Source organism: Cibotium barometz, chromosome 36 (assembly GCF_041138505.1).
Source record: "Cibotium barometz isolate CiBa-2024 chromosome 36, ASM4113850v1, whole genome shotgun sequence".
In the NCBI taxonomy this organism is placed as follows: domain Eukaryota; kingdom Viridiplantae; phylum Streptophyta; class Polypodiopsida; order Cyatheales; family Cibotiaceae; genus Cibotium; species Cibotium barometz.
Genome location: NC_141081.1, coordinates 28,421,334 through 28,428,159, shown reverse-complemented (window position 1 = coordinate 28,428,159; position 6,826 = coordinate 28,421,334). Strand labels below are relative to the sequence as shown.

Here is a 6,826-nt window from a genome sequence, read left to right as displayed (position 1 = left end):
CAAAGTGTGCAGGTTGAAAAAGGCTTTATATGGTTTAAAGCAAGCTCCACGAGCTTGGTATGAAAAGATACATGCATATTTGACTGCACATGGTTTTCAGAATAGTCCAACAGAAAGCACTTTGTATGTTAAACGTGTGGATGATGTACATCTAATCATTGCTCTCTATGTCGATGACATGCTGCTCACAGGACCAAATGAGAGTCATATTGCTGATTTTAAGGCTGATTTGAATGCCTCTCTTGAGATGTCAGATTTGGGGCATTTGCATCATTATTTGGGGATACAATTTAAGCAGTGTGATGGAGGTATTGCTTTGTGTCAGACAAAGTATATTGAGACATTGTTGCAGAGATTTGGCCTTGAAGACTGCAAGACTATTGCTACTCCAATGGAGACAGGTTTGAAGTTGAGTCTTCATGATGCTGGAGATCACTTTGATGTCACACTCTATCAGACAGCTATTGGTTGCCTCATTTATGTATGCATTACGAGGCCGGACATTCAGTTTGCAGTCTCACAGGTGAGCAGGTTTATGCATAGCCCAGGGTCTCAGCATTGGAAGGCAGTTAAACGCATCTTTCGCTACTTGAGTGGCACCATACATCTTGGGTTGTTTTATCCCAAGGGGGGATCGTTGCCGCCAGATTTGCATGCTTTTTCGGACTCAGATTGGGCTGGTTGCTATGACACAAGAGTGTCCACAAGTGGTTTTTGTTTCATGCTTGGTAGCTCATGCATATCTTGGTTGAGCAAGAAGCAACCTACTGTGGCCACTTCGAGTTGTGAAGCTGAGTACAGGGCAGCTTTCACAGCTACGGTTGAGTGTGTGTGGCTCAGACGGCTTATGGCTAATTTGGGTGTTGGACAGGAGTCTGCCACCTCTTTCTACACTAACAGTCAGAGCGCATTGGCAGTTGCGAGAAACCCAGTTTTTCATGCTCGCACAAAGCACATTGAGATGCATTATCATTATGTCAAGGAGAGGCTCTCAGCAGGAGAGATCAGCTTGGCCTATGTGCCAACACAAGACAACCTTGCCGATCTTTTCACAAAGGCGCTTCCTCGTGAGAAGTTCGAAGCTTTCCGCAAAGCTTTGGGCTTGCTCCCCTTTGTGGATTGATCTACTTCAGGCATGGCACTCCCCTATACATGAGTGCCAGCTCTCGTTCACACCATCACTCCCAGGGGAGATTTGTTGCCATATACATAGGTAGTGATGTGTGTGAACACACTTAGGACCGCCGGGGCACTTTTTCCCTCTTTAGGAGGTTTTTTCCCCCGGCTTGTATATACGCCCATCCTTCTAGGGCTAACTTATCTTTTGTACATTGACACAATCTAATACACTTTGTGTTGTGTGCATTCTTGTTTCTTCTTCTCCAAGCTTTGTGTGCTTTCCTGCAACCCTAATTCCAACAATGGGGCCCATCATGGGCTTCAAATATAAGGCTTATCTCTACTTACCCTTGGAGAATGAGCGTTTTTTTAATTTTGAAATTGGCTGGAATTAGAAAGTGCAACACAACACACACACCCATGCATGCCATCGCTTGCACACTGAGGGCTTGAACTTGTCACCTTGGGACTCTAGAGCAACACCTCTCTCTACTACACTAATTTGCGGTCGACAAGGACAAGCCCTTCGTTTTTATACATAAAAAAATACTCTTGCTCGTCTCAAGGACGGGTCAAGCCACTAGTGTATACAAATTTTCTTATAGAATAAAACTCAAAAAATTACCTTGATGTGGAAGTCATTTGTTGGCGAATGGCTTACATTGAAAAAGGGCTTCAAAATAATCAAGGCAACAAAACTCCTCAAAGTCGAATGGTTTCGGCTTTTTCTTTTTGTAAAAGGCTTTAAAACCTAACCTCTATTTTTGTTTTCTTTGTTTACCCAAGCTTTTTCAAATAAAAAAAACCTTTGTGTATAAACAAAGGTTTTTCAAATAAAAAAAAAACCTTTGTGTATGTTTTCTTTTACCCAAGCTTTTTCAAATTAAAAAAACCGTTGTGTATGTTTACAAAAAAAATAAACTTTGGGCCTTAGGAGCCTTTTAGGGTAACCAAAAAATAAAGTCTAGGCCTTCTTCCACGTGGCCGCAATTCCAGTCTCACTGCCACCAATGGTGTTAGGACATTGGGAGCCTGTGGGCGTTGTTGCCTCGCTCTGCTGTCAGAGGCCTGTGTGTCGCCTTTGTAGCTGTGCTCCTTGGGCCTTGTGTGTCTCGTCGATAGCCTACGTGGCCTTACCTGCGGCTGTCCCAGTGCCATGCCCTTTTTTGGTAGAGCCAAAAAAGAGACATGAAAAAAAGTAGGAACTTTACAACGGAAAACACTTTGCTAAAAATACATTTGTGGGGAAAAAGCTTATAGCCTAAAAAAACCCATTTTAACAAAATAAAATAAAATCTTTGTGCTCTTGTGTGTGTGCGCCCTTTTTTCATGCCACAACCTAGCCTTAAAATGTCAAAGTCCCATACATGAGGTGCTGGGTCCAAAACCTATTGGTTGCTAAAAAACCCACTTTTACACACGCTAAATTAAGAACGTGCACCTATGGAACATGCTAGAGTGCTCCAATTTTTAAGGCCGTTTCATCCATTCGCTTCCTCTTGATGTCCTCAATCATCTTGAGCTTTTTATTTCTTCAAAATGAATGAGAGAGAGAGAGAGAGAGAGAGAGAGAGAGAGAGAGGCCACATTAAAGTGCAAGGGATAGCATGAGATATTTTACCATTACCACATGGCTCATCTAAAGAAAATAATCTTTGTTTTGCCATAGGAATAATGTAAAGAAATTGCCACATATTTTTTTAAAAGTATAATCTTCTCTTTGTCATAAAGAAACATCCATGTTTGCATCAATGGAGAAAAAAAAATCATGTAAAAAGTGAGCAAGATATATAGCCCATGGTTAAAATTAAGCAAGATGTATCCACCATAACAAGAGGAAAACCATGTATCCACCAAAACCAGAGGAAAACCATGTATCCACCATAACAAGTCCTCTAGAAAGGAGAACCATGTATCCACCCATAACAAGAGGAGAACCATGCATCCACCATAACAAGTCCTCTAGAAAGGAGAACCATGTATCCACCATAACAAGAGGAGAACCATGTATCTACCGTAAAAAGTCATCCGAAAAGGAGAACCGTGTATCCACCATAGCAAGTCCTCCAGAAAGGTGAGCTTGTATCCATGATACTGCTGGGCTGGCTTGGCTATGATGTCTGAAGATTCACCTTTCTCTCCTACTTCTATCTCACCATGTGTGGTTGTGGTGTTTTAAGGTTCACCTTTCTCTCTTCCTTTTTTTGGTTTTGTTTTTTCTTCTTATTGAACTTTCTCCCTTCCTTCTTCTACTTGACTCGTCTATTTATTTGACTCATTCAAATTTCAATAGGCCTATAAACATATGCATGTAAACCAAGCCTGATTGCTATCGTGTCTTTTACACAAACATATGCTATGCCGTTCCAGAGATGGAACACCTCTCTGATTAATCACGTATACCGAGAAACCCCCTCCTTCAAGGCCATCTCGGGACTCGCAGCAGAGCTTGAGACTGGCCAGATCAATGCCAGGTCTTCAAGCGCCATCGCTGATTACTTCCTCCGGCAGACGCAAGCAGCTATGCAGACACGGTTGCAGCAGCAGCAGCAGCAGCGGGAGGAGCACATGGTCGACCAGAAAGTAATGCAAATACTATGGTTTGCTTTACATTACAGTTCGCAGGCCGCAAGGATCTGCGGCTTTCTGTTCAGAAGCATTCTCGACTCCAAGGCCTACTTGACGCATGTGCAGGACATCTTAGAAGATCCAGCAGGTCACAATCTGGTGGGGGAGCGCCTGCAAAATCTCAGAAATTCAAAGGATCTCTTCTCCAAACCCGCAGTTGATGAACAGATTCAGCATGTGAAGGATCTCTACACAGAGCTTGATAGCAAGCTGAAGGATCATAGAAAGAGAGTAAGGGTTAGGTTCCTTGCAAGAATTAGTGCTTTCAAGTGTACGGCAGCAACCAAGTTTAAGGCAAGAATTAGGGTTTTGAATTCTACTGTGAGAGGCGGATGTACGGGGTATGCCGTCTCTACCAGTGGATCTAACTCTGATCAAGAGGATCCCTTCACTGGTCCAACATTTGATGATGAACAGGGGCATCGCACCGGTCCAGGGCCTCCTCATCCAGAGGAGAAGGATCCTGCATGGATCAGATGTCTACGTTTGGGCTTCCTGCAAAAGCTAAATGTGCAGCTAATGGAGCTTGAGATGGGGATGTATGCAGTAAACAATACATTTGACACCTTGATATGCCAGGTGAACGGCACACGCATCTATTTGGATAACACGCTCCTGATGGAAGGCTTGAGGAATGAGCTTTTGTCGGTTGAAGACATACCTGAGTGGATTAAGGAATACCACTGCAGCTTGAGTTACCATCTTGAAGATCTCAAGGTGCAGGTATTAAAGTGTTTCTGCTTCATAAATGATGCTAGGGATGCAGTTTTCTCTCCATTTAGGACTCCTCAATGTGGTTTATCCCCATAGATATGTTCTATCCCATTCCTCTCCTTCTTAGAGGCTCCCCATCTAAGAGAGCTTTGAACCGTGTACTATATGTAGTATCAGAATAAGGGGCTGCATCAGTCAGGACCACCATAATGACATGGTAGATAATGGTTTGTGGACCAGCCTTGAGCGAAAGAAAAGATGCAAGGGAGAAGAGAGCTTGAGCTCTTGTAAGCACACACACACTCACTAAACCCTAAAAGATAACACACAAGGTGAGAGGCAGAAAATCTTCTTCTTCTTCACCAGCATGTTTGTGTACTATGTATCATCAGAATAAGGGGTTGCACCATAATCAGTCAAGACCACCATAATGACATGGTAAATAATGGCTTGTGGACCAGCCGTGAGCGAAACATGGCAGCATCTCTGTGTCTCGACAATGATAAGTGCATGACATTGGAAGTCCATTCTTCAATGTCAATGAAGGCAAACAGGTATAATCCATGTGTTATTCCAGACTAGTGGGAAAACCTAAGGCAATGCCACAAGTGTCTTCACCCTCAAAAATGATGGATGGAGCAGCTGTTCATGATGCACTCAGCATATAGCATTAGAGTATATGAGAAGATTTGTTTGGGAAGTACAATGTTGTTAGAATACCCAAGACATTTTTTTAATGGGTGCATCGATTACAAATACTAAAACAATTTATAAATCCAACCTTGCCCAATACAACAAAAGAATCAACCATTATCAGCAGTATAGCCATGACAATGTTATCTTGATTGATGAAGCAATGATATAAGGATCAAAAAGTTCTGCATTGCCCTGACATTTGAATTACTACAAGTGAACTTGTTTAGGTTTTCTGGTGATGAACTTTATTTTCGCTTTCTAAAAGTGAAACCAATGCTAAGGCCTACCCATGGCAGCCTTATGTCATTGAGGCCAAAAAGAGTGACCTTTCCACGTTTATTGAAACGTAGAAAGGACCTGAACGCTTCTTTAATTCTTGATTTAAATAATGGGCACTCCTCCGGACCTGCAAAAATTGGATTTCTTAAATTCAGAAAAGCTTTAAACTGTATTGTATTTGATAATACAACTCAAAAATCTATATTTCTTTTAAAAACTCTGAAAAATTTGCAGATATAGGCAGGCTTGTGACTGAGATTTGCAAATTTATATCATTTTTCTCAATAGATTACACAAAGCAAGCGATCCTTATCCACATAGTTATTATTATTCCATTTTAATATATGTATTTGTTTTTTAAAAGAAGATTCTCTTGAGACACCATTATTCATAAAAGAAAATTCCATTTAGGAATCTCTTTTGCCAAGGCAGCAAGCCGTAAAATTTCTCAATCAAAAAGAAAATTCTCTCGAGACACTATGATCTTCTGTTATATTTATTCATAAAAGAAAATTATATCCAAGGAAAAGCAAAGGCCCTTCGATCAGAAAAGCAAGCTATGACATCTGCGCAAACCCTAATCCTAATACCCAACTCGATCATCCTCCTCCAGCTTCTCCGCTATGTCAATGGGCCTCAAGTACTAAGATTCTTTCACTTCTCTTCACGATTAGGGTCCTGCAGAGAGGCTGCAAAAATTTCCTCCCGAAATTAGGGTTTTCTCTTGAGCAGAAATCTCCTATTGTCTCACAATCTTTGGGTTTACAGATAAGATTTCGCTGTGAATTTCGTAAATCTGGGGTTAAGGGAATATTTGCTTGGGTTTTGCTAAGAATTTGCAGAAATTTTGTAGAATTGGGATTTTGGATGACGCTGCTGGCAAATCTTGCAGGTTTTTATCTAGTTTTTTCCTACAATTATATAAGAGATCAGCTAGGGTTTTACACGGGAGACCTACCCCGCCTGCCTGTATGCTTCTGTGCATTATTAGTGTTTGTCGGATTGAGGGATTTGGCTTGAGACCTCTGTAGGGTTTTGTAGAATTTGCAGAGACAAGTGATTCAGGCATTGTCCTTGATGCCTGTCTTAAAATGCTTGTTACATAAAGTGCCTTACATCCTCTGAGTTTTCAAAGGTTTTAGCATAGGCACTTAATGCCTCGATGGATGCAAATTACTAATTGTTGTATTATTACATAATTTGCAGAAAGTTCCTTGAATTTTTAGTATAAGAATTAGATAACGGGATGCATTATGGGTCTGTACGTTGGAAGACATGTATTATGTTTAGGAGGTTTTCTATTCTTCAAGATTGCATTTAAGCTACAAGCGGTGGGGTAGAGCAATTGGTGAAGCGCGTGTGTGTTTGGGGTAAGGTCTGGTGATCGAGT

At 41.4% G+C, this 6,826-nt stretch overlaps 1 protein-coding gene across 1 annotated transcript; it reads left to right on the top strand.

The window, feature by feature from the left end:
• Window positions 1-3,446: 3,446 nt before the first annotated feature.
• Window positions 3,447-5,653, top strand: LOC147617733 (uncharacterized). Its single transcript, XM_086775982.1, has 2 exons — window positions 3,447-4,470; window positions 4,633-5,653. The coding sequence occupies exons 1-2, from the start codon at window positions 3,478-3,480 to the stop codon at window positions 4,669-4,671; spliced, it is 1,032 nt and encodes a 343-aa protein (XP_086632108.1). The 5' UTR covers window positions 3,447-3,477; the 3' UTR covers window positions 4,672-5,653.
• Window positions 5,654-6,826: the final 1,173 nt, after the last annotated feature.